The 27,369-nt window shown below is 43.6% G+C and overlaps 1 protein-coding gene across 1 annotated transcript; it reads right to left on the bottom strand.

The window, feature by feature from the left end:
- Positions 1 to 2,408: 2,408 nt before the first annotated feature.
- On the bottom strand, positions 2,409 to 19,199 carry GLYATL3 (glycine-N-acyltransferase like 3). The gene is made up of 5 exons (XM_053284533.1): positions 19,122 to 19,199; positions 14,902 to 15,009; positions 7,084 to 7,210; positions 5,881 to 6,007; positions 2,409 to 3,505 (listed from the first exon to the last, which is right to left on the bottom strand). Exons 1-5 carry the CDS (start codon positions 19,197 to 19,199, stop codon positions 3,079 to 3,081), a joined length of 867 nt encoding a protein of 288 aa, XP_053140508.1. The 3' UTR covers positions 2,409 to 3,078.
- Between the last annotated feature and the right edge of the window lie 8,170 nt (positions 19,200 to 27,369).

The raw sequence follows: 27,369 nt of genomic DNA, 5'->3' as shown, positions 1-27,369 counted from the left end.
GGTCACTATGGGACAGTGCAGCTGAGAGCTGATGCTGCCAGGGTCCTAGCTCCAACACCTATGAGATGTAGTAAGGTGTGCACTCACTACAACTGTACCAAATTTGGTTCAAATCGGTTAGGAAGTTCACAAGTTAGCCAACTTGCATGTCAAATGTTTATGCATCCGCCATATTGAATCAGGGTGGATGACATCATCACAAACTACCTCGTTGAGGTGTCCCTATATCCCCCTACAACTGTACCCATAAAGAAAGTAGGCTAAAAATCTGAGGGCAGGGAGTACAGCAGAGAGAAATCCAAGGAAAGAAGGATGGAGAAAATAGTGGCCTAAGATGATGACTGAGGGAGGCCATAGGGGCTAATACACAGTGTGGCAAAATGCAGGCAATTAAACTCTTCCACTCATGCTGCTGTACCTTAAACACTACTTGTGGGGTTGCAGAACAAGGCTGATCTACAATTTCACAGTTGCAGTTGTGAAATACTACTTTCAAAGGAAATAATAGAGGTACATGGAAAATCGACTTTCCAAATATGCCTTCTGCTTCCTCAGAGGAGTTTACACTACCTTCTGATGACTGGAATTGTTAAGAGAAAAATTGAGAGGGCAATGGAGCTAGGACGTTTCTAGCTTTCAGAAAATGAGTCAAAATGTTCTTTTAAAAATTGTCTGGAGAGTAAATCTTTGTCTCTGAAATTTCTGTCTTATGTCTATGTTAGAAATTTGGTATTCGTATTGCTTTTTATTTTGTTTTAATCGGATAGTTTTGATGTTTTATTATTGTAAGAGGCTTGTGGGCTTGGTTGGAGGAGAAATACAAAAAACACATAGATTAAACTCAAGCAAGCAAGCAACTAACTAAATAAAATGGTACACAACTCTGTTCAGGGAAGTACCTCAACATGCATGTATGTGCTGTTTCTACCAAGGAATGTGCAAACAAAACACATCTGTATTTAAAACAAATCAACTGAAATAAATCTTTAAATGATATTTTGTGGGTTTTCACTTGTACATTGGAATCCTTAGAACAGTCCAATGCAGGGGTGCAGATCCCTCATATGCATATGAAGAGATCCTCATTTTACTGAACTCCATAGCCCAATGCAGACATTATACTGTATGAGTGTACAAATGTCTGTACAGCCGTACACTTGTTTGTGTGAATGACTGTACCTGTGTTCATTTTACAAATGAACCTGGATACAGGCCCTTCAAATGCATGGTACAGATAGGAAGTGTACTTCTGTACCTGAGTTCAATATAACATGTGAATGTTATATAACATGTGAATGACTGAACCTGTGTACACTGTACACTCGTATGAGTGTTGAATGTAACATGTGAATGGGCTTCATAAAGAGTTCTCATTTTAATTAACTCCCCTGCAAAATGTATTTTTCTCCCCTCTAAGTGTCTTTCCTCCCCCTCAAAAAAATTTAAGTGAGGAGTTTGCTCTTTAAACGTTTTCTCTATCAGCACCTCTGGGCTAACACTATGGAAATGCAGTTAAACACGTTTATTTTATTTGTGTTTCCCATTTTGCACATATTTAATATCTGAATATCATTAAGGCAAGCAGCTCAAACAAAAAATTAAATTATGAATAGCATACACACCTCAAATGAGTGTGTACTAGAGATGTGCGTTTGGAATGTTCCACCTCGAAATGAACCGTTTTGAGTAATTTGAGCTCGGATAAGAATGCCCCTTAAATGAAGGACCTGTCCTGAGCTTGGAATGGAGTAACTCGGCTTCAATTTGGATTGTGCCAAGTGATTCCAAGCGCCATTTTGTAATCCAAAATGGCACACTTCTGTCCTCTACGCACATGTGGCAGCCATTTGCATCGTGGTGCAGATTATGCAAATGGCTGCCGTGCGTGCACAGAAGCCAGAAGAGTGCCATTATGGAATCCCAAATGGTTCTCAGAATGTTCAATTCAGAATGGGGTCGTTCCAATGGAACAACCAGCTCAGCAGAATTTGTGTTCTGTTCTGAGCTCGGAACAGAACCCAAAATTCATTTCGTGCACACCTCTAGTGTGTACTAAATCAGTATTAGAGAGACACGGTTGTGTATGTAATATATTTGATTACATCTCTGAAGGTTTGGGATGCAAGGTCCACTCCTGTTTATCTTGACTTCACATCCAGAGGACAAATGAATGTACTCTACAATCTATGCTTGTAGATGTCATAATCACATCAGGCTTTATGAGCAAAGGCAGGTATTTAGCTGTTTAATAATAGACCTCAGTCCAACTGTAATCATAGTCAACTAGTCACATATAACAATGGGCATGCAGATGCTCAACCCCATTCACATTCAAAGCTACATTCAATCATCTTGGATAAACTCCGCGATGTGGATGCCTTTGACCTTTCTGATGTAAGTCATACCAATGCCTGAAAATGATTTAATACATTTATATCCCAGCTTTTGTAAGCCATCCCAAAGTGACGAACAAAATTAAGATTACACACTGCACAAAGCATTACACCAGACCAATACAAAATGATAACAAACACAAGCGACAGCAAACAGGTTTGGGGAACCTGCTGGTTACAAAGGTCTGCAGAGGAGGGGACAGGAATAGGTGAAAATTGCCCTTCCCCACTATATGCAGGTGAAAGTGTTCTGCTCATTCACATTATAGTATGGATGCTGCCCAAGAATTGTATCATGACAACAGTAGTAATAATCTGATGAACAATAGATGACTAGTTTTGGGCCTGCTGATGAAAAAATGAAGAAAATACATAAAAATGCATATCTGCTTGTGAGAGAGGATCCATGTATACACAAGATCAGTTTCACTTTGATTAAATAAACTGAAATGGCTATGACCCCATGATTTCTTAATTACCAACAAACATTACTATTCAAGCAAATAATAGTGCATATTCAGATACCAATTATCATAATTCCCTCTAATAGTGAACTGTGGTGGTTGAGTGCCTATCAGGTTGGATGCATACAGGTGTAGGAGTTCACCCCAGAAGTTTCTACAACAGTTTAGGTCTTTTTATCCATCAGAAAGAATGCCACCATGATCGTTAACTGTTCACTAAACTACAAATGAGGTGTGGGTAAAAAATGTAAAGGTGTGTGGATAAGTCTAACAAACTGACAGTGCAAAAACTGGGCATTCATGCTCTTCAGCAAAGTTATTGATGGTATATTGTCCTCCAGAACATTGCCTTGAGCTGGGAAGCCCCTATTATGTAACTTCTTAGCTAGGATTGTTGCAATTAGGCGGTTGTATCCTTTCCTACGGTGTTCAGGTAAGGTATAACCATGAATCATAGTAGCAAACTGGTCTGTCAGACCCCAGGAGATGGGATGTCCATCTTCATCCAGAATGCATACACTAGGGAAACAGCAAATGAGGTTGGCGAGGTATTTCCGACACTGTTCACTGCCTCCTCGGGACCATGTCTCATTCAGCAGGCTGGCATGGGACACATCAAGGGAAACCAGGTTTGGTGCAGGATCCAGCCTAAAAGATAGTCCTCCATTTTAATTGTAATGTAACAAAAAAACACAACAGGTTGCTTACCTGTAACTGATGATCAGGTAGTGCCCTGTTGACATTTATAAGTATGCACCTGCACAGGACCTCACGGATGGATTTGATAGCTCCTTGTGGCGTCCGTGTTCTGGTCCGCATGCTCAGCGTATCCATTGATCTCATGGTTAGGGTGCCATTTTGTTGGTTCCTGGATGACCACCACAACTGCATGGCTTGGCAGAAGGTTTTCACACTTATCACAGTGAGTTTGAAGGAGATTGGTCCACTTTTTAAAAAGTGCAATAACTGCCTTGCTTTATGGCAGAACATTACAAAATGTGCAGGAATTGAAGCCCACCCCCCATGAAGCATGCCACGTTTGGAGGAAACTTTTCCTTGCAGTGGTACCCCTACCCTTTCCCACTCCATATCTAAGCAATGCATTATTAACCATTGTTCACTCTAACTCCAGTTGTAACCCTAATGTCATATCATATGAAATGTCCACAAAACAAAAGGTAGAGAAGGGCAGGCAAGCAGAGATGATAAAGGAATATTTTTCCCTTGCCAGAAGCACTGTGATCAGAAGACAAGAAATTTACATCAGTGACATGATGAACTGCTGACAGCCAGCTTGACCAAAAATCTTCCCCTTCCACCCTCAAAATCTTCCAAATAAGGCATTTCACTTTGGCAACACTGTTTTGCTTTCAGAAGCCCTCAAACCACACTTTGTAATTCCAACTATTCCAGCATGAATTTCAATATAATGAAAGCCTATTCCAATATTTCCAACACAATAGAAGCTAATTACAGCTGTGTTGGATTAAATCGGACATATTCCAACATAGCCATTATTGGATCCAAGATGACACACAGCCCTGCCTACAACCCTTGCACTGCTTTGCCCTCACCCCTACTCAGGTCCTATACTCCTGTCATTCTGCTTTCTTTTCCTAACTTACATACTGTATATGGTACATGTATATACATGCATGTCTCCGCTCCCTTATCTCTCACCATAGATGGTAGTCAGGAATTTTTGACTCCACTACCCTGTCTCAGAGATGAATTCCACACTTTGGGAACTGCTGAATTAAGTCTATCTCCATGTCCAATCCCTAACTGGCAGCGGGGGGCTGGGGATGAGCAGAACTGCTGTGCGGCTATTAAAATAATAGCTATTATTAAATAGTACTTCTAATAATAAGTGCTTAGCATACATTGAGGTGCATGGGTCTGCTCCAGTAAATAGGACATAAATTTTAACATGGAAAGTGGCACTGGCATAACAGTGCTAGCACAAATAAATTCCCCTACAGTCTCCTTGCTGAAGTCCCCTGAAAATCCATTCCTGAGGTTCAAAAGGGAGTGTAAGATATGGTGTGGGTGGAAGGGTGGAATTCCTGGAAACTGAGCAGAGGCTCCCAAAGATTTCTCCATGAGGTTTCTACGGATTCCCCCCTTCCTATAACCACTAGCCCTCATCAGTCTCACACTGTTGCTGAGGCTAAATCAATGCTCAGGAATGGCCTTTGGGGGGACTTGAGGGGCTGCAGTGAAGATGATAGGCCAGATAACATGTCTTGCACTAGTCCTGTTACACTGCTCCAGATCAGGGATTCTCAACCTTGGGTCCCCAGATGTTATTGGACTTCAACTCCCATAATCCCTAGCCCCAGTGGCCTTTGGTTGGGGATTATGGGAGTTGAAGTCCAATAACATCTGGGGACACAACACTGAGAATCCCTGCTCTAGATGCTACCATATACATTTATGATAAAGAGTTCAGTCTGGCATTTCCATGAATGATTTGGAAGTTCTCCCCTTATTAACATTTAAATCACAGTGTGATTTGCGGAAACCCTCCATATAGATTAGAATGAATAGTAATGATGTCACTGGAAGCTCTTTATCACAGTTCAAGAGGCCAAAAACTCACTGAAGCTCTTCTCATAATCAGTGAGAAGAGCTTCTGGTGGATCTGTGGGGAGAGCGGGCTTAGCCCACTCTCCTCGCAGATGAGCAGCCTCCAAACCTTGGGCGGCCGAATCAGATGCCCACACAACTGCAGGCTCTGTCACAGAGCCAGTGGAGGCTGTGAGGATCGGGGGCCGCCCGGCCTCCAGAAGTTCCAGGATGTCCCACGCAAGTGTATGGGGCATTCTGGAGAGACCCCCGATGCTGGGAGGCTGGCTGCATGAGAGCACTAATACAAAGAGGCAAGAAAGCAGCACACTGGGGTCAGGGTGAGGAATCTTTGAATAAAATGCAGGTTCTATATCCATCCCAATTAATTCACTATTTTGGCATTTATTTAAGAGCAGCAGTGCTATGGAGAATAGCCATTTGAGTTGACATACAGAAGTTTAACATCTGGAAGAGCATCAGGATTTGGATGGATAACCATTTGGAAAAGAGACTCCTTCACATCTACTTGGCTGGGTACAGCAACAGCTATGGAAGCTTTATATAATCCATCCTGCAGCCCTGTGTACATAAAAATAAACATTTTGCTTTTTAAACACAAGAGGAAAGGAAATATTAAGTTTAAGTTTGATTGGCTTAAGTCTAGCCAAACCAGTAAGTCACAATTAAGGATGTATCCTGGGAAGTTGCATTAGCCTTCTCAATACACTTTTGACTTCTTTGGCAATTTCTCCACAACCCATGCCACTCACTTTGAATCTTTAGTTCATCTTTAGTTATTATTTTAGTAGCTATCCTAGTAACAGCATGCATCTACCCCTGAATCATCCAAACTAAATATGAAAGCTAATTTGATTTGTGAGAAGACATCTTGGGGGCATTTACCAAACAAAGGGCTGAAAGAATTAAACAAAATAATTGTACAAGACATTTGTATACATTTTCATCGGCTGACACATCATCATATTACCAGATCCCTTCGTAAAATACCAGCCTTGAAAATATGACGGCAAAAGTTACCAGAACTCAGTCATTTTATTAGCCCATCTATCTATACAAACCTATGGCAGTCGTTTGTGGTCTAAAAAGTGGGGTGTGGTGGAAAACCAGTTATTAAGCTTTTCGCCAGGTTGCCTGAGGACAATTTTTATCACAGCTGCCAGGCAAGGATGTATTTAGAAGACTGCACTTCTATCACACTGTACTACAGTGTGATAGAACAAGCAGGTTGGCAGATAACAATGTTGCTGAACTGACAAATCCCTATTTAGTTTCTCTTTTACTTGCAACATCAATTTTGTAATGTCTTGTGACTATTCCATTCAACAGACTGCCCACTTTTGAGCAAATCCAAAGCAAAAGGCTCCATAGTAACACAATCAATGTGGTCTCTTCTAGACCATAATCTTACATCCAAACACTTTTAGAAGATCTAGTTTCAAAAGAGAAAACTAATGGGTACCTAAACATTGTTTCCCAGCAGGAGAATGGAAGTACATTGTTGGAATTTTCAAGCCTGCTCTGCCAGCTCTTTTCACAAACCTCCATTATTTCAGGAAAATCTTTCTTCAGAACTCAGTGACAGTATTTGTGCCTCCTTGTTTCCATGGCTCAGTGAATAACAAGCTGTAAATTACCCTGTATTTGGAAAACTTGTTCCCAGTTTATGGTTTCTGGGTTCTCCAGTAATGCCTGGTATGCTTGCAGGTCTTTATAGAAAACAGCATAGGCATTGGTAAAATAATCCAGGTCATCACTTTCAGCCTAGATTGAAAAAATAACAAACAAGCCTTCATTCAGTTCACTTTACACACATTTATTTCATTTCATTTCATTTCATTTCTATACCACCTCATCCAGGAGCATTGGGCGGTGCACAAGTTAAAAACAAACACAAACACCATTTAAAACAAACTGCTTAAAACAACATAAAAACAAATTTAAAACAGTTCAAAGTCATTTAAAACCAGTTAAAAATACTTAAGAACAATGTAAAAACCTTGGCAGACCAGGCCTTTAGGGCTCTCTTGAAGGCCAACAATGAGCCCAAACTATAGATATCTGCCGGGAGTAGATATTCCACAGGCCCAGAAAAGCTACAAAGATGGCTTGCTTCTGAGTTGCCACAAGATGTGCCAGTGGTAACTGCAGATGAATCCCTCTGGATGACCTCAATGTGCAACGGGGATCATACAGAAGGTGGCACTCTCTAAGGTAGCCTGGACCTAAGTCATTAGGGGCTTTAAAGGTGATTACCAGCACTTTGTATTTTGCCTGGAAACATATTGACAGCCAATGCAGCTGTTTGAGAACAGGCATAATATGGTCTTTCCAGGTTACACCAGAGACCAATCTGGCTGCCTCATTTTGAACTAACTGAAGTTTCTGAACTATGTACAAAGGCAGCCCCATGTAGAGCACATTGTGATAGTCAAGCTTGGAGGTTACCAGCTGATGCACCACTGTTTTGAGATCATTGTCTTCCAGGAATTGATGCAGCAGTTGACTCAACCGAAGTTGATGGAAAGTGCTCCTGGCCATAGGCTCCACCTGGGATACCAGGGTGAGGCCTGGATCCAAGAGCACTCCCAAGCTGCGAACCTGTTCCTTCGAGAGGAGTATAACCCCATCCTGCACAGGAAGATCTAACTCATCCTTCAAATTCCAATCCTCCACAATGAGCACCTCGGTCTTGCTTGGATTCAGCTTCAATTTGTTGTCCCTCATCCTGTCTGTAGGCAGGCATTTAGGGAATGAATGCCCTTTCAAGAGGAGGAGGAGGAGGAGGAGGAGGAATAGATTTGGGTGTCATCAGCATACTGATAACACCCTGCATCAAATCTCTGATGACCTCACCCAGCAGTAAAGCATTGGTGACAGGATGGAGCTCTGAGGGACTCCATACAATAGGTCCTGTTTCGAAGAGCAACCATCACCAAGCTCCACTATCAGGAATCTGCCAGAGAGATAGGAGTGGAACCACTGCAAAGCAGTGTCTCCTATCCCCAACTCACCAGAGGCGTATCTAGGGAAAATAGCACCTAGGGCAAGCACTGAAATTGCGCCCCCCCAAAAACATCTGACACCCATATTTCAGATAACTGACTGTTCTCAACTTCCCCCCAACATTATTATTAATGTTGGCTGACATTCTCATTTCATGCAAAAAGACCTAGCCTGCCAAGCCCCGCTGCAACTAATGAAGCAGCTTTGTGAAACCTCTCCATGTGCTAATATTATTATTATTACATTTATATGCCGCTCTTCCTCCAAGGAGCCCAGAGCAATGTACTACATACTTAAGTTTCTCCTCACAACAACCCTGTGAGGTAGGTTAGGCTGAGAGAGAAGTGACTGGCCCAGAGTCACCCAGCAAGTCTCATGGCTGAATGGGGATTTGAACTCAGGTCTCCCCGGTCCAAGTCCAGCACTCTAACCACTACACCATGCTGGCTCTAATGAAGATCCTCCAGCACAATTAAAATCACAGCCAGTGGCTGAAGAGGAAACACAAAACAATAGCATCTTTCTAGATGTGCATATTATTTTGGTGTTGCAACCAGCTTTTGTTCAGGTCTAATGTTAAAATCCTTCACATTTCAAATGGCCCTTGACAGCCCAAAGTATTGTCAGCAACTTACATGCTCCAATTTCAGAGTGCAAGAACACATCCTTTTGCAATCCTCTCCACCCCCACCCCACCCACATTTCTAGATTATTAGAGTAACACTTAATATCAACCAATCAATAAAATTAAATCAAATTAAAGTGAAATTAATTAAAAATGAATGTAATCAAAATTTAACTTTTGACATTCTGGCAGGCCAAGAATAATTTAAATTAATATGAAATAAATTTAATTAAAATTCAATCTAATAAAATAAATACAAGACAATCTGTACAAAATACATTATAAAATGCATTGTTCTCCCTATCCATCTTTGCCAAATCATCATCACACTGAACTTGGAGCACTTGTAAGGAAAAAAAATAGAGACATTTTTCTCATAATTTTGGATAAGATTACACTTTGATCAGAAGGGGGAAGGGGAAAGAAAGAGGAATAGGATGGGGTAGGAGGCTTCGCTGGGGGTGGGGAGAGATGGTGCAGGCTTTGAGAGGAGCCACTCCGTTCCGGCAAACCTTTGTGCTTTTCCTTAAAAATTGCTTCCACCGTGGCAGAGGGATGGCTGGGGGCGAGCATCTGGCTTGGGTGGGAAAGAGAGAGAGAGAGAGAGATACAGAGCAAGAGAAACGGAGACGGCAGCTTCGGAAAGAGAGTGACAGCGCAATAGAGAGAAGGAGGGAAATGGAAAAGGCTTGTTGGGAAAGAGAGAGCGCAAGCGAGATACAGAGAAAGAGGGAAATGGAAGAGGAGGCTTGGGAAAGAGAGTGAGCGCAGTGCCGGTGCATTTTTGTGTGTAGCTATTTTGAATGCATTTTGTGCCGAAAGATGTAATATAAAACTCTGCAGAATGTTTACTCAGAAGTAAGACTCATTGAATTCATTGGCACTTACTCCCAGGTAAGCGTGTGCATAGCACTGCAGCCTTAATTTTTGAATATAATGCAGCCTTATGCAAGCTTCCTCAGGTGGAGCTGGGCTTACTCCTAAGTAAGGGTGCATAGGATCACAGCAGCCCCAGTATCTTCCCTCTCCAAGCGAGGCTGCTCATTAGTGGCTCTTCACATCTTCAGTATGATATAAATAACATACTCGGGTGAGGCGGAGACATTGAGTGCAGGGGCATATCTAGGGTAGGGCAGGCAGGGCACGTGCCCTGGGCGCCACTTGAAGGGGGGCGCAAATTCTTAATTTTTTTTTTAAATGGCCACCAAAAACAAAATGGCCACTGCAAATGCTCAAATGGCCTCTGTGAGGCCCTAGGCCATGCCAGGCCTCACAGAGGCCATGCCAGGCCTCACAGAGCATGCACGGTGGCCATTTTGTTTTCAGCAGCCATTTTAAAAAAACACACAATTATTTTAAAAAATGGCCACAGCACATGCTCAAATGGTCTCTGCAAGGCCCTAGAGGCCAGCGGGGGGAGGGGGAACCTTTGCAGATGCCCCCCTCCCACAGCCTATAGGAAGCGCCCCAAAGGGGCTACAGGTTTAAAAAAATTAATTTAATATAATATAAGTCACTGTACACATATTCAGTTTGGCACTATGTACAGAGAATCAGGGCTTGTGAATACAAAGCTGAAGCTTATGAGCTAGGATTGTATTCATTTGCTCTTACTCTGCTTCTTATGATAAGTGAGTTAAATGTGGTGTCTTAACAATATGGCTATTAATGGTGAGTGTGTCTTTGAATCAGTGTGAAATCCTTAGTATTAAGGCCCACTGGGAGTTTCTTGCTCTCTTTCTCTCATTTTAACTGTCTTTCTGGAATACTAGAATATATTCCAAGCAGTGACACAGTTTACTTTGCATATCCTTTAATTATTTTCAGAGTATCTGGGGAAAGTCAAATTCTCCATTTACTTTTAAAACTTGTGTAACAGTGATGCTACAATGCATAGTAGATAATTAGATAGGCACTTCTGTTTAGTTTTCCAAGTACACCTCCACATAGTATTTGGGTATTTCATGAGCCCCAGCATACTGAAATTTGTAGTTTCCCAGCATTTTTTGGTCTGGCTACGTCCACTGCTAAATAGTTTTTGAAATATTAAAAGATTAATGAGCTTGACTTATATTTTTCAGCTGATATTATAGTAAAGTTATCTAAAAGATGGGTGTCAGATGCTTGGACAGGGGGTGCAATTTCAGTGCTTGCTCTAGGTGCTATTTTCCCTAGATACACCTCTGATTGAGTGGGAACTGCAGTTAATTGTCTTTTGCAGCTAATTATTAATTTCTAAGCAGCTACTCCTTCCCACCCTAACCTCTGCCTTTGGAAAGATCTAATTTTCCTGTCTCTTGTTTTGACACTTTGAATCCAGGTCTGTGTGCTGGGGAGAGTTCATAAAACTCTTATTTCATTGTTAAATCAACATATCCATTGCATGTCTTTTCCCTGATGGTATATTGTGTGAGTCCTTAGAGTTGAAAAAGAGCCATTGATTCCCAACCGTGAATGAGCCGGCATGACGACTCAACTTTCACCTGCCTCCTCAGTCAGTTAGGAATGTATCGAAAATGCAAGCAGAAAACACGTTAAATTAACTGTTGGCTAATTTCCCTGGCCTCCCTCCGCTGTAATCCCCCCTCCCCTTGTCAGTTTGACCCTCAGAAATTACCCTATATTGCAAGTTTCAAAGTACAGTGCTTAATGATTTGAAACCGTGACTAAACGTTTCTCTTCCAAGCCCTCAGTCAGAGAAGCCCTTTTGCTCAGGTTTCCAAAGAGCGGGAGGCTGCAGCCAGAGGGGTTCCCGCTGGCGCGAGACAGAGAGAAGGAGGGAAATGGAGATGGCTTGTTGAGGAAGAGAGAGAGCGAGATACAGAGGAGGAGGCTTGGGGAAAAGAGCGAGCGCGTGGCACGCAGGAGAGAAGGAGGAAATGGAGGAGGCTTGTTGGGAAAGAGAGTGAGCCTGCAAAACAGAACTTGCCTTGAGAGAAACCAGCTGGCTGGTTAGTTCCCTCACGGAGAGAGACACTGCAGGCTGCATGCATGTGCACGTGCCTTCTGGGCAACAACACCTTCCCTTCGAAGACGCCTGGGCAGTCTATTGCGGGCGGAGGACAGCTGCCTGGGTCGCAATGCGCCCCACGCCGCCACCCACCCACTCTATCTTCCTCATTAGTCCTTCTGGCATTTGTGGCCGCCACCCCGCCTGGACTAGCAAGCAAGGGCAGTCTATTGCATCCACCAAGGACAGCTGCCTGGGTCGCAATGCACCCTGCACCGCCGCCACTGACTCTGCCTTCCTCCTTCCTGCATGTGTGGCCCCCGCCTGGACTAGCAAGGGCGGTCTATTGCGGCTGCCAGCTGCCTGGGACTGGGTCGTAATGCACCCCTCTCTGCTGCCGCTGCCAGCTCTGCCTTCTTACTTCCTCCTGCATGTGTGTCCCCCAGACTAGCATGCAAACCACGTGACATGGTTGATCCCCACACCACGAGGCGCTAGCCAATGGGAGAGAGCTGAGTGCCCGCTGGAGATCTCTCTCGCAACTCGTGCCGAGGGTGGTCGGGGGCAGGGTGTGGCGCTGGCGGCAGCAGTGAGAGCAACTGGCGGGCGGGTGGGCCCCTCGATGGGGGGGGGAGGAATTTTTAAAAAAAAATTGAGATGGCGGGACAGGCGGGCGGGGCATGGCAGGCACTTTTGCGCCCTTTTCAAATGGCGCCTAGGGCACGTGCCCTGCCAGCCCCGCCCTGATTATGTCCCTGCAACTCCCCCAGGCGATCCAGGATACCATGGTTGGTGGTATCGAACACTGCAGAGAAATCCAAAAGAACCAAGCCTCTCTCTGTCAATTGCTTGGTAAAGGTCATCCATCAGGCTGACCAAGGTCGTCTCAACCCCATAGACTGCTCTCAACCAGTTTGAAATGGGTCTAGATAATCAGTTCCCTCCAAAGCTGCATGGAGCTGGTTAGCCACCACTCTCTCAATCACCTTGCCCAACTTTGGGAGCTTGGAGACCAACCTATAACTATCTATCACTGAGGAATCTAAGGAAGGCTTCTTAAGAAGTGGTCTAATCATTACCTCCTTCAAACAAGGAGGCATCCTACCCTCCCTCAGGCATCACAGATTGAAACTAATACTGCAAGAGGGATTTCTGGACACAACTGTCATAGACATTGCAAAAACAGTGGAGTCAAAGTCTGCCCGAATACAGAGATTTTGTCCACAAAGAACCCAATAACAGCATTACAGTAGAACATAGTCTCCTGTTGTCCATTGATTGTGGGAACCACCAGGCCTGAAGGCGAGCCCAGTGCTCCCAAGGCAGCTAGCCCACCTAAAACACCCTCCCCCTAAATGAGGTTAATGGAGCAAGCACTCCATTAACCTCATTTAGTTGTTCGTGAGTTGTTAGTGAGGCCACACATGAGTAGACTCCCGGCCAGGAGGCTCAGGGGTCTCTCCAGGATGCTCCGCACAGGACAGCCTGAGACTTCTGGGGGCCGTGCAGCCCCTGATCCCCGCAGCCCCTACCGGCTCCGTGACGCAGCCAGCAGTCATGTGGGCAGCCAATCCAGCCACCCGAGGCTCCGCCGTTGATCGCATGCAAGGAGAGTGGGCTAAGCCTGCTCTCCCCACAGACCTCATTGAGGCGCTTCACAGCAATCGTGTGAAGCGCCTCAATGACTCCTAGTGCCATCAGGACTGCAGTTCAGCAGAGGAAATTGCAGGCAGCTCCAGCTGGGACATGCACATGACAGCCTAAAATAATCTTCTCTTCCTACGGAATCAAGAGACACTAGAGGGACAGTCTGGTGCTACTGTTTGAGATCAAGCTCCCAGATCTGCTGCATTCTCTCAGTCTGGACAACTTGTTGGTGAGGAAGGCCACTAGGTTCTCCCTTGTGCTGCCAGACTACCACTCTTCAGCCTGCCTGCTACCCAATTGACTTCTGCCCATCTACTCTCTGCCTACCTGGCCTTTGGCTTGAGACCATGACAAAAATCTACACAGTGCAAGGGATAGTGATAACCAAAATACTTGACTGCTCTGGATAAAAATCTTCATTATTGTTGCCAAGGATATATGAGTGCAGTTTGATCCTTGAACAAGCTTTCTGCTCATGGCTCCCTTCGGCAATATTGTGCTTCCCTCCCCACCATTAGCGATGAGCTTGATATGCAGGTTAGGGATGTGCATGAGCTGGCTTGGCACCTCTTCTGGGAGGAGCCGGACCAGCCCAGGCACCGGCATTTGAGCTGGTTCAGGGCAGGGAGCAGTTCCCTTAAGGAGCCAGTAAGGAGCTCCTTACCTGCTTGCCCCACCCTGCCACTTTTCTGGGTGTGGTACCTGATCCCCTACCGGCCATGTGGGGCTGTGGCGCTGTTCCCTGCAGCCTCCACATGCCATGTGGAGGTTGCAGGGAACAGCACCACAGTCCCACACAGCTGGCTGGGGACTGGGCACCATGACCGGAAAAAGCAGCAGGGCAGGGACGAGCAGTTAAAGAACTCCTTACTGGCTCCTAAAGGGAACTGCTCCCTGCCCTGCCAGCCCGTGCACAAGCTGTTTGTGCACATCTCTAGTGCAGGTCCCACTAAGAATGGATAAAAGGAGATAAAAAGTCACACAACCCATGAAGAAAATGTGTACAGGCTGGAAATATGCAGGCTTTATAGCCTCTCTACTCATTTGAGATGTTATTTCAGGTTTTGGCAGGGGGCAGAATTTCAGGAGGGAGGGGAAGACTCACAACAAATATCCTAGTCTTCCTGAATAAATTCAAGATTAACAGGAGAGCAGCTGTGCACCTCGAGAGCATTTGTTGAGGGTACATTTTACGCCTCACCAGAGATAATACGTGTGCATGTGTACCTCTCTCTTCCGGCGAGTTATGACAGCTTTGAATTCTGGCCATGAATCCACCACCACTTCCTTCTTGAAGGGGTTTCCTCTGTTTATATTCAGCACAGCTCCATAAACCTTCCAGGCAGAAAGACAAACTATTGTAGAGCTCGATACGTTTGTTAAAAACTACAATTTCTTTGCTCTGTCTCATTTAGTTAAGGATCACCCAACAAAGACTACTTCCCTTAAATTCAAAATCAGGGTGCCTAAAAGGACTGGATTCTTCTCCTCCCTGCCCCACACATGCTTTTCCAAAGCACATTTACAGAAAGCAGTGAGGATGTTACTGGAACTAGCCAGTGGTATAGGGCAGGAGGAGCAAGACATTTGTCCCTTTCCATTGCCGGCAACCTGGCAGTTTCTTTGCAAGCTAGTGACTCATATGTTGACATCATGATGGTCGCTATTGCTGCTCCCTATCCAGTTGGCTTAGGAACACAGGTGGGGGTCCCTTGTTTGGGCTAAAAGCAGAATGGAGGAGCCAGCAGCAGGCCATCTACTCCTCCCCCTGCTTAAATACTCAGGAAGTGCAGCTCAGAGAGGTAAAACCCAAAAGGAAGGCAGCACCAGTTTCCCTAACCAACAAGAAGGCGCTTCAGAAACTGTTTATTGAAGCTTTCCAGAAAGCAATGTTACTTTATTTATTTATTACAGGGATTTATATCCTGCCTTTCCATTCTACTATAATGCCCAAGGCAGCTAAAAGTGGTTGAAACTGGGCACTATGTTATATCAGGATAAAACAGCAGTTAATCAAAATGATTTATTTAAAAAACAACAGATGCCAGTAGGCTCTGTCAGCTGGCCCTTTAATGAATGTCTCAGTATCCCTTCCTAGGAGAGAGCAACCATTTCTTGTGTTTGAGTTAAATACTAGCTTCACTCCATTGGAAAGCCTTAATTAGGCAGAAAGTGATGCTGCTCTGCTCCTCCTGTGTCAATTGTTTGTTTGTTTGTTTGTTTTTCTGTACCGCCTGATATGTACATCACATCTCTAGGCGGTGGACAAAGGGCTGCCAGGTCTCTCAGCTCTCCTGCTTCTGTTTGTCTTTTTTATGGTTGTTTGTTGGTGTTTTATGGTTTTTACTGTTTAGCTGATTTTAAGGTTTTAAATGTGATTTTTATGGAGTTTTATTGAATTTTAACTTTTGTAAACTGCCTTGGGATGCCTTATGATGCCTGGGAAATACCTGTTTGAAACCCTGGAAAATCACCGTCAATCATTGTATTCAATATTGTATTAGAGGGACCAGTGGTCTGACTCAGTCCAACTTCATATGTTCATAGAATCCTCTGACATCCAGTTAATTCTATGCACAAGTGGGACCTCTGACAAAAATATTTCAGTGCATTCCCAGGTGTGTGTTTTACATTAGTCCTTGAATGCAAGCCAATTCATTCTCTCCCCCTCCCCACCAGCCTTCCTTTTCCTATGTTTTTTCCTACCAATACCCTGACATTCTGTCTCAACTGCTAGCTAGCTATTTATTTATTTCATTTATATACCGCCCTACATAAAATCTCAGGGCAGTTTACAAACCAATCAAACAAAACCTAAAAATCATAAACACAGATTTACAAGCGCTCTCAACCAGAGTTTAACTAGAAGGGTCACAGAGTCTGCCCAACTTCTTTTTTTTCCTCCTACCTGGGGATAAAAATGATTGCTGCTATGGCAAACAATAGAAAAATCCAGAATTGTAGCATAGTTCTGGCTGGGCAGCAATATCGTGTCCCCTCCCCCAGTTAGAGTTAGCTGGAAAGTTGGGAGTTCCCTCTTTACAAATCAGGAGATGAACTTAACATGACCCAGAAGGTCATACAGGTCCTGGAAGCTAAAAATACTATTTGGGGGTGGGGTGGGGGTGAGTGAGTGACAGAGAGGAAAAGTCCCCTCCCCATTTAGTGTACAACGTCTCTACTACACACCTAGGCACTCTCCTAAATATGTAGAGACCACTGCCCGATCTTTGGGTGGCCTTATTTTGCATCCAGATTGATAGCGAACTCCAGTGGTTGAGTGCCTATTAGAGGGAACAGAAAGGGACCTGCAGCAGAATGCTGCAGTGTATAGGTGGAGTGCAAATGTTATTTGACCCTGTGGCTGAGCGTGGCGAAAAAACAAGTGAGCAGCCAAAACAGGAGCTCCTGCTCTAGCGTGGGTTTTACTTTGTATGCAACTTCCCCCTCCCCTCCCCCCGCCCAGTTTTCTGGGAGTTTTTGTGGGGCAGGGAAGACTGGTGCTTAGTTCCAGCTCCTTTTCAAAGCTGACATGCAAATAGCTGGTGAGAAAATAAGCACATTTTAGACACTTTTTCTCCTCATATTCTCTTCTTCTTTTTTCTAGGTCTTTTTGCGGTGGGGGCACTGCTGCTCAGGCCCAGCTTCTTTTCAAACCGATTCCCCCAAAGCTGTGAAGCGGCTAGTGAGAAAATAAAAGTTTTACACACCTTTTCTCCCTGAGAAGCCAAAGTGCCTGTGACCATCTTGAGGGAGTGTTCAAGTGAGAAATGTTCTGCTCTTTTTGTTCAAGCCTCCTCCCCCAGTTGCCACAGAGTTCCATTACTTCTGCCCGTGTTCTTGTCTTCACTTTTAACTGTCTGAGCTCATAAACATTTCACCCCTTTTACTAACATGGGGACGGTTTGGGACCCCCTTAGGTTTTTAGCTTCTTCCTTTTTTCCCTTTTTAAAAAATACTGGTACATCTGCAGGTCACCCTGAGTCTGCCAGTATCTCCCACTTGCCCGCAGGTGCTCCAGTTCTCCATCTGTAAGGATCCCAACTTTCGGCATTTTTGGTATATAGACGTATTTTAATGGAAGTTATTTATTTAAAGAAGAGTTACACAACTTTGGCCCACCAGCTGCTTTTGGACTACAACTAACATCATCTCCAGCCACAGTGGCCAACAGGCGGGGATGATGGGAGCTGGAGCCCAATATCTGCAGGAGGATCAAAGTTGTGTAGTCCTGATTTTAAAAGTATTGGGCATGTGATTAAGAAATCATGGAGCCTATTCACACGATTGTAGAAAATCGGACTAGCCTCCGCTAGCCCGATTTTCTACAATCGTGAGAACCACTGGGCTCGGCTGTGAGCCCGGTGGTTCTTGAGTGGGTAACCCGCTCAAGTAGCCCGCCCCTTAAACCGGGTTTGCGGAGCGAGTGCTCCACAAACCCAGGTTTTTTATCGTGAGTAGCCACGGTTACTCACGAATAGACCCCCGGCGGGAGGCTGAAAAGCATCCTCCCGGCTTGGGGGTCTCCCCAGTATGCCCTGCGCACTCGCGGTGATGCCACGCAGCCCCCGAACTCCCCAACCCCCACTGGCTCTGTCACGGAGCCGGCAGTCGTGTGGGCTTCCAAGCCGGCCACCCAGGGTTCCTGCCCTGCTCGTGTGCGGGGAGAGCGGGCTTACCCTGCTCCTGCCCGCTCACTCTTACAAACCAGGTCTCACTGATCGTGGGACCCGGCTCATGGTGTTCTATAATTTGTAGTTTATTTAATGCAAAATATAACTGATCTTTAGTATACACAGGTCCTCTTACACAAGCAGGCATGATTATTAGTTGCCATTTTTAACAACTTTCATTTTCAAAATCACAGCCAAAACTGGGCCTTCCATTTTTCATCAGATTCTTTTCATTGAAAATTTTGGACAGCACTAGACTAAGTCTTATGTGAGACAGATGCTTCAAATTGCTCATGGGGTAAGAGGGAGACAACAATAATTGTCACCTATTTAGTCGTCAGGCCTGACCATGTAGGGTCCCCCAAACTGGATGTTAACCCTTGTGCTAGCTATAATCATATTGTATTGGTTAGCTGCAGTTGCATTGTGCAGTTTAAATTTTGTTAGCCACATTGGGGATGCCAGTGAAAAGGTGGGAAGTGGATTTACTGTTTTAAAATAGTATTCAGACCTGGGTGGGACTTGGAAGAGTCTGCCCACATTCCCCAAAAGCCTTGATTGCATTCATCTACAGAGCAAGTCTAACAAATTCAGAGCTAATGCAAAAAGTGGTGCTCCTCAGTTCTAAATTCAATCTCTAATAGTTCATGAACTTTCAGGGCCACAGTAAGAGCCCAAGTAAGCAGTCCGGATGAAGCAAGCCTGCCCCTGTTGCTCCACTTTCTTCTTCATGTCAAGTATTCGAATACACTTGTACCAACTGACTGGCATTACCTTAAGGGATTCAGGGAAGTTCTTCATTAGCATATATTCCAGCATCTGCAGCTTTGTAGAACAGTTCAAAACCAGCATCTTCCTTAAAGCATTTAATTGCAACCTAGGGACAGACAGAGATAGGTCCAGAGGGAACAGCATGGGAAGTGAGATCATGTTTGGAAGGAAATTTTATTTCAGGGCACTGGGAAAATGGAAACTGAAACATACTTCGAGAGATCAGTCCTCTTCAGTGCTTTTATATTAAAGAGTTTTGGGGTTCGCATTTTCTTTTGAAAACAACTGGATTTAATCTTTATGAGGACTTGGTATTGAAAGGCAGGATACAAATATTTTGAATAAATACATAAGTCTGGATTAAAAGCCATTGGCTGACATCCTGACGACTGAAGCGCCAATGCAACAGGAGAAGCATGGTATAGTACTGATGCTTCTGAAAAGCCCCAGACTAGTGCTGCATGGGTGCTAGTGAGTGAGTGAGAGTGTGTGTGTGTGTCTTTCCATGGAAGATTTTTGTCTCACCCGAAATATTTTTTGGGTGGCATGGGGCACTTCCATGGGGCACTTCCTGGTGCCCCAAAATTTCTCCCCACTACTGAGCCAGGAGTGTAGCTGAGTTAGTTGAACTTTTCTGAAGCATTAATGCTTGTCCTGTTGCACCAGTGCTTTGCACCGGTCAGGATGTCAGCCACTGTAATAATACTGCTATCTGAGCAAAGAGGCACTTGTAAGAGTGGCAATTCTCTTATATTTAACCAAGGATAGGGAGAGCAACTGGCCCTATTCAACCGCAGAGCATCCCTCCAGCAGTTGTTGAAACCTTATGTTTCTTTTTAGATTGTGAGCCCCTTTGGGACAGAGAACCAACTTTATTTACAAATTGTTGTTTTTCTATGTAAACCATTTTGAGAACTTTTGTTGAAAGCTGTGCAAATATATGTACTAATTTTACAGTATTACAGCAAAATTACAGTATTTTAATGTATTACAGTAATGTAATAATACTGTAATCTAAAGGTAAAGTGTGTCGTCGAGTCGGTGTCAACTCCTGGAGACCACAGAGTCTTGTGGTTTTTCTTTGGTATAATACAGAAAGGGTTTACCATTGCCATCTCCTACGCAGTATGAGATGATGCCTTTCAGCATCTTCCTATATCGCTGTTGCCCGATATAGGTGTTTCCCATAGTCTGGGAAACATACCATTGGGGATTTGAACCGCAAGCCTCTGGCTTGCTAGTCAAGTCATTTCCCTGCTGCACCGTTATGTGGATGCAATACTGTAATCTAGATCATGGATTCTCAATGTTGGGTCCCCAGATGTTTTTGGACCTCAACTCCCAAAATCCCCAGGCCAGTGGCCTTTGGTTGGGGATTCTGGGAGTTGAAGTCCTACGACATCTGGGGACACAACGTTGAGAATCCTTGATCTAGATTCTGTGTATTCCCTGTCTATTCTATACAGAATCACATTCCTCAAGCTTTTGAAAATCTCATCTGCTAAAACAGGCGGCTTTAAAATTTGTGAGGAAAAATTGACCATAGCTTTACATACCACAAAATGTACAAGCACCCTTTGGACTGGATTACCTGCAGCTGCAAATCAAGTTTTGGTTGCCACCACCTGCAGTTCCAAGCACATCCTTGTTGCCAGACCCATGCATGGATTCATAACTCCATTTCTTTCTTCCACCATCCACTTCAAACCTTACATCTTTTAAGTCTTATTTATCTAGAGATCTTGTTAGTTCCTTCTTCAAGAAAATATCCAAAGTGGTATACAAAAATAAAACTAGAATATTTTACTTTGAAGAACAAAACAGTAGCAATGATACCCATTTCCAATGAAGCTCAACATAGCCCTCCAGCAATACTTGTAAAAAACTGTTCCCAAATAAGAAGTTGCAACTTGCTGCCCAAGTACAACGATGGTACCTGGTGTACTTCTCAGAGTAGTGACTTTCATACAGTAAGTGTCACGACCTTGAAAGCACTGGTTCATGCTCTCCAATTCTAACTTCAGGAAAAAATAGTACACCCAGGCTGCCTCAGTCTATGATTGAAGAGAACATGGTTGTACGTATAGGAGGAGGCACTGTCAAAGTGAGCAGTGCAGAGATTATGTTACCCAGTTGTAGAATTCAAAGCTCTTCTGCCAATGGGGCATACAGGAAAAGGAAATTTCAGAAATATTCAGGTCCTAAATCAATAAAAGCTTTATGGTTCAAAACAATACTTTTAACTGAATCTGACAATATGACATCTGAATTAGAGGATAATTAAGTATGGAATGGAGAATATCGAATACATGAAGCTCTTTGAACAGAACATACAGATATCGCAATATAAAACTGAATTAACATAACTTTCGAATATAGATCACATACCTGATGTTGAGTTTACAGCTTCTTGTTCAGTTTTAGGATACAGTAGCAGTTAAATATGAACGTGTTTGACTACAGAGCAAAAATAGCCACACCTTTGGAGAAGGAGTGGCTTAGAATGCAGGCTTTAAAAACTGAGCTGTAAAAGACAGAGAAACTCAAGGTAAGTTCTACAAATTTCTTTACTGTTCATGAGACATTTGATATTACTGTATCAATTCCCACAAGAGATCACATTTCCCCATCCTTTATATCAGAACTGTTATTGAGGAATTATTAAACAATATAATGGTTTATTTATACTTAGAACTTAAGCACTGTTATGAAAAATGGTCAAATTGCACACATAGGGAAACATTGTGGGAAGCCAGAGACCTCTGTGCCCTTAACACATCTCAATTTATCAGGTATTTGGAATCCTATTTTCTTTGTTCAAAAACTTGGATTCTCCCCCTAAAATTTCCCTCACAGTTTTGTTAGGGCCTGACTGATTCTGTTATATACAGAGACTTAATGGATTATTATTCACTTACATGTTTAAAGTGGGGAAGGCTTTTGGTGCCTTGAGAGGACATATACAAGAAGTGTATAGAGATTGTCTTGTGCAAGTAAAGGAATCATGCAAAATGATCCCGGGTTTTTTTTAATCATTTGCCTTGGTAGTTCAAAGCAGGTTTTCAAAGATCTATGCTATTTGGTTTATGAATGTTTACAAGTTCAAATATAGGAACAGGGAAATCACATAATATTTTCAAACAATGAGCAAGAAATATTTTTCCTCCTATCACATCTTAGCATACCCTACAGGAAACATTATGTACGTTGTTTTCGCTAGCAACCTACATCAAGAAAAGACACAGACTTACTGTCCTATTTATTTTAGTATTCCAAATCTCTACCATAAATCTAAACTCACTATCACAAAAATAAGAACACACAAATCAGATCATCAAATGAGGTTTCTGTTTAATATTATATGTAGGAAAACATGGCTGATTTAGAATCTGATTAAAGCAACCATTTGAGAAGGTTTCAAGCATCAGATTATACTGATGAACATGCTTCCTGAAACACAGATCAAGCTACAGCTAGAAATATAGTATTCTAGCTGAAGCTTCCAAGCTCCCATCCATAGCAACCACACAGATGTTTTTTGTTCTCTGTGGGTCATAGACTAGAGTCGATTTCCCTCATTAAAAGAGAAACAACAACTTGTAAACAAAATGGATAAGAAAACTCACTGGAAGCCCAGTGCCAAAGCAACACTTTCAGAAAAGCAATTTGTCTGTCTTTTTGAGAAGGTGTGACAAAACAAATATGAACAAATTCATGTCCGGGACAATACATCCATCTTTTCTTTTTCCAAAACTAAATTACTACACAACTAATGTAATAAGGAGTACACAACTCCAAGATATGAAATGTGCACCTTACTCTTAAGCCTAAAATGAACCAGGTGTGATTCTTGTTATTGAACAGTAATAAAAGAATCATGCACAACTTGCACAAAGGAAAAATTCAATCCTTTAATTACAAGTTCCTCCCACCTTTAGGTATCAGTTCCAAAACCCATGAGATCCAATTTTACTTGAAAAGAAGGCAACTATACATAGATAAAATCTGATTTGTAATCCAACAACAAAGATATCTCCTATTTCTCCTTTTAAAAGTAGGAAGAAAACACAAGTAGTTTGCAGGCCTTGCCATTAGGTGTGAATGAAAAGCTTTAGTTACTGGCTGACAAGATGAAGAAAATAATTAAAAGTTCAAGTTTGTCCCTTTAATTTCAACAGGCTAACATGTTTGCACTTACACCAACTGAGAACTATGTATTGGTTTTACTTGCTACGTTTGAATTATGTGGCTAAATAGAGCAGTGTTGTAACCCAGCCAAATCTGCCTAGTTTCCATAAGAACAGCCCTTCTGGATCAGGCTCAAGGCTCATCTAGTCCAGCATCCTGTCTCACACAGTGGCCCACCAGATGCTGCTGGAAGCCTACAGGCAGGAGTTGAGGGCATGCTGTTGCTCCCCTGCAGCTGGTATTGGCTCGAGGTGGCCTATAGCCCTCATACCAGTAGCCGTTGACAAACCTCTTCTCCATTAAGTTGTCCAAATCCCTCCAGGTCCAAAAGCCATCCAGGTTGTTGGTTACCACCACATCTTGAAGCAGATTATGCTTCAAGTTGATTATGTGTTCTATGAAAAAGTACTTCTGATTATTAGACCTAAATTTCCTGGCAATCAATTTCATAGGATGACCCCTGGTTCTAGTGTTATGAGAGAGGGAGAAGAATTTCTCTCTATCCACTTTCTCCACACTATGCATGATTTTATAGACCTCTATCATCTCTCCCCTCAGTCTTTTTTCTAAACTAAATAGCCCCAGGTATTGTAGCCTTGCCTCAGAAGGAAGGTGCTCTGGGCCCCTGATCATCTTGGTTGCCCTCTTCTGCACCTTTTCCAAGTTCTACAATGTACTTCTTTAGATGTGGTGACCAGAATTGTATGTAGTACTCCAGGTGTGGCTGCACCATAGTTTTGTATAAGGGCATTATATTAGCAGTTTTATTTTCAATCCCCTTCCTAATGATCCCTAGCATGAAATTCACAGCTGCCGGACATTGAGTCGACACTTTCAACGAGCTGCCAACCAAAACCCTAAGATCCCTCTCCTGGTCAGATCCCATCCGTGTATATGTGAAGTTGGGGTTTTTCATCCCAATGTGCATCACTTTACACTCACCAACACTGAATCGAATATGCCCCTTTGTCACCCACTCACCCAGTTTGGAGAGATCTTTTTGGAGCTCCTCACAATCTGTTTTGGATTTCACTACCCTGAATAGTTTGGTGTCTTCTGCACATTTGGCCACCAAATATGATGTATTTAAAGAAGTTTTTGTTATTTCCCTCCCTTATTGTCACCTTGCATTTCTTTTGCCAGAGTTTGTGTTCCTTTCTGTTCTCTTGGTTTGGACAGGCCTTTCAATTTCTGAAGGAAGTCTTCTTCCCTTTTATGGCTCCCTTGACTTTACCTTTTAGCCATGCTGGCATCCTCCTTGCCTTGGTGGTACCTTTCCATCTTTTTGGTATACATTCTAACTGGGCTTCTAGTATTGTGGTTTTGAGTAAACTCCATGCATTCTGGAGAGATGTGACTCTCCTGATTTTCCCTTTCAGTTTTCTTTCACTAAACTCCTCATTTTGGAGAAGTTTCCTCTTCTGAAATTCAAAGTATCTGTGTTAGACTTCTTTGGCATCGGCGATTTTCTCTCCGCATGTATGCTGAATTTGATTGCACTATAGTCACTGTTCCCCAAGGGGTCGATGACACTGACATCACGTACCAGGTCCTGGGTGCCACTCAGGATTAAGTCCAAGGTCACCTTCTCTCTGGTTCGTTACATGACCAACTGTTCTAGGGCACAGTCATTCTGCATATCTAGAAATTTGTCCTCTTTGTCATTACTTGAATGTGAATTTACCCAGTCTATGTGTGGGCAATTGAAGTCACCCATTACAATTGCCCTGCCTTTCCTTGACACCACCCTGGTTTCTTTCTGTAACTCCCAGTCATTGTCAGTGTTTTGATCCGGAGGATAGTAGCACGTCCCCAGTAGTACATTTCCTTTCAGGCCTTGTATTGTCACCCACAGGGTTTCTGTGGAGGACTCCAGTCCACCTAAGTTTTCCAGCTTGTTAGATTATATCCCTTCTTTAACATATAGTGGTACTCCACCTCCAAGACACCCCTCCCTGTCCTTTCTATAGAGTTTGTATCCAGGAATAACAGTGTCCCACCTGTTCTCACTGTTCCACCATGTTTTTGTTATGTCCACTATATCTATTTCTTCTTTAGCAACCAAGGATGCCAGCTCACCCATCTTGGCTCGGAGGCTTCTGGCATTGGCATATAAGAACCTATACACTGAATCTCTTACCAGGTGTATGCTATGTTTCATTTGGTCCTTTGATCTCTTAGACAAACTAGAACAGCCTTCTGTCTGCTCTTTATGTGGTTCTACTCTGTCCCTTAGAAACATAGGAAGCTGCCACATACTGAGTCAGACCACTGTTCTATCTAGCTCAGTATTGTCTTCACAGACTGGCAGCAGCTTCTCCAAGATTGCAGGCAGGAATCTCTCTCAGCTCTATCTTGGAGAAGCCAGGGAGGGAACTTGAGACCTTCTGCTCTTCCCAAAGCAGCTCCATCCCCTAAGGAGAGTATCTTATAGTGTTCATACTTCTAGTTTGTCTTTCATATGCAACCAGGGCAGACCCTGCTTAGCTAAGGGGACAAGTCATGCTTGCTACCACAAGACCAGTTCTCCTCTCCTAAACCAGCTCTCCTTTCCTTCTGTTTTATCTGTAAATTTTATACTCTCGCACCTTAAGGGATGGCATTTGCCGAACTGGATACTGCCCAGCTCCTGTCGGCTATTCCCTAGGCGTCATTTTAAAAGCTGTTCTGAAATCTTTTTGATTTTAAGCACCAGCAGTCTGGTTCCATCTTGGTTCAAGTGTAGCCCGTCTCTTTTGTACAGGCTTTGCTTGCTCCCAAATGTATTCCAGTGCCTAACAAATCTAAACCCCTCCTTCTGGCACCAAGATCTCATCCACACATTGAGACTCCTCAGCTCTGCCTGTCTCACTGAACCTGCATGTGGAACAGGTAGCATTTCTGAGAATGCTACCCTGGGGGTCCTGGACTACAAGATGCTACCTATTAGCCTAAATTTAGTATCCAGGACCTCCTGACTACATTTCCCCATATCATTGGCGCCGATGTGCACCATGACAGCTGGCTCCTCCCCAGCACTGCCTAACAGCCTATCTAGAAGCCACGTAATGTCCACAACCTTTGCACCAGGCAGTCAAGTCACTGTGAGGTCAACATGTGGGCCACAGACCCATCTCTCTAAATCTCTAATGATTGAATCGCCCACTGAGGCCCCCACCCACCAGAGGAGTATCCCCTGTATGAGAGGATATGGGCTCATCATCCACGGAAGGGGTCCCTTCTAAGTTAGCACTTCATCCTTCCCCAAGACCGTCATTCTCCCTGACAGCAGAGGAGCTATCCACCTTGGCGTGATATGTCTGTATCATGTCCCTGAAGCTCTCGTCTAAATGCCTCTCTGAGCTTCTCCAGATCCACAACCTTGATCTCGAGGGAACAAACTTGTTCCCTGAAAACTAGGAGCTCCTTGCACCGAGCACACACTCATGACTTTTGCCCATGGAGCAAATAGTTTGCTAGGTGCCTCCACCTCCATTGTAAACATATTTCAAGAGAGGCCACAAGATGCCACATAAGAGAACTAGTGGCTACTTTGTTCCCACTAGTGTAAGTTATTTTTGTGCAGCATAACTATACAGCAACAACAAAAAGAGTTGCAGGCAACGTTGCTCCTACACTAGCAATAGTGCTAGTGGGAAGGCATCACTTTGACCATCAGATCAATGTCAGAACTTTCGCATCAGATCCTATTAGCTACTATATGCTTGAATGTACTACAAATGGACCATAGGATGACTTAAGTACAGACATGTCAGATTCAGTGACTTGCAGCAAGGCATAGCTCTCAGTACACTGCGCTCTATGTGGGGCTGCCTTTGTACGTAGTCCAGAAGCTGCAGTTGGTTCAGAATGCGGCAGCCAGGTTGGTCTCTGGGTCATCTAGGAGACACCATATTACTCCTGTGTTGAAGGAACTACACTGGCTGCCGATACATTTCTGGGCAAAATACAAGGTGCTGGTTATTAGCTATAAAGCCCAAAACAGCTTAGGCTCTGGGTTTTTAAGAGAACGTCTTCTTCGCCATGAGCCCCATCAACTGTTAAGATCATCTGGAGAGGTTCG

Source organism: Hemicordylus capensis, chromosome 1 (assembly GCF_027244095.1).
Source record: "Hemicordylus capensis ecotype Gifberg chromosome 1, rHemCap1.1.pri, whole genome shotgun sequence".
Lineage (NCBI taxonomy): Eukaryota > Metazoa > Chordata > Lepidosauria > Squamata > Cordylidae > Hemicordylus > Hemicordylus capensis.
This window is presented reverse-complemented; position numbering and strand designations above follow the sequence as displayed.

What these genes read in the sequence shown, in the direction of transcription:
- GLYATL3 (XM_053284533.1), bottom strand. Translation starts at nt 19,199, where the DNA reads ATGCTGGTTTTGAACTGTTCTACAAAGCTGCAGATGCTGGAATATATG. An exon ending in TAACTCGCCGGAAGAGAGAG is followed by an intron (nt 7,211 to 14,901) that starts GTACACATGCAC and finishes TTTTCAATCTAG; the next exon opens with GCTGAAAGTGATGACCTGGA. An exon ending in CTTCCAGATGTTAAACTTCT is followed by an intron (nt 3,506 to 5,880) that starts GTATGTCAACTC and finishes ACTATCTTTTAG; the next exon opens with GCTGGATCCTGCACCAAACC.